Here is a 626-nt window from a genome sequence, read left to right as displayed (position 1 = left end):
CGAGCCACTCGGCTCTTTTTGTTCCCCGTCCTGCTCTTTGCCATAGCAACTTCAAGAGGCCACGGTCCCTCCTCCCCCCTTTGGGCACGATAAAGGCAAATTGTGCAGATGATGCTGGGGGCAGCTCTGCCTCTTCCCAAGGCATTTCTAGGGTAACGCCGAGCAGGCAGCAGTGCAGGAGCTGAGCGGGGGAAACACAGCTCTTCTGGGGGAAAAAACCTAAAAAGCCAGTTGCTTAAACCCAGACTCGCTTCCCCCCTTTTTATTCACCAGCTCTTCTTTACTGAGGTACTGCCCGTGGTGTTCCCGCAGGCAGGGCAGCCCAACCCTGGTGTGGGAGGAGGTGTCGTGGTGCCGGCGGAGCCTGGGGCTCTCGGCAGAGCCCACTGCGGCGTGTGCCCGGTGCCCGCCTCCCCAGGGTGGTGGTTCTTGTCTCCTGCGCCGTGCCTTGACACTGCCATGCTTTCTGCCTTGCAGCCTCCCCCTTCATCATCGCCATGCTCCTGGCCAGCCTCAACAGCTGCTGCAACCCCTGGATCTACATGCTGTACACGGGGCACCTCTTCCACGACCTGATGCGGCGCTTCCTCTGCTGCTCCACGTGCTACCTGAAGTCGCGGCCGGCA

At 61.0% G+C, this 626-nt stretch overlaps 1 protein-coding gene across 1 annotated transcript in view; it reads left to right on the top strand.

The window, feature by feature from the left end:
* The window catches only part of OXTR (oxytocin receptor), a 6,483-nt gene that overhangs the window by 5,771 nt on the left and 86 nt on the right, over positions 1 to 626 (top strand). The window contains 1 exon segment of the mRNA XM_009581595.1: positions 478 to 624. Within this exon segment, the coding sequence (XP_009579890.1) occupies positions 478 to 624 (147 nt within the window).

Source organism: Fulmarus glacialis, unplaced genomic scaffold, assembly GCF_000690835.1.
Source record: "Fulmarus glacialis isolate BGI_N327 unplaced genomic scaffold, ASM69083v1 scaffold19347, whole genome shotgun sequence".
Classification (NCBI taxonomy): Eukaryota; Metazoa; Chordata; class Aves; order Procellariiformes; family Procellariidae; genus Fulmarus; species Fulmarus glacialis.
This window is presented reverse-complemented; position numbering and strand designations above follow the sequence as displayed.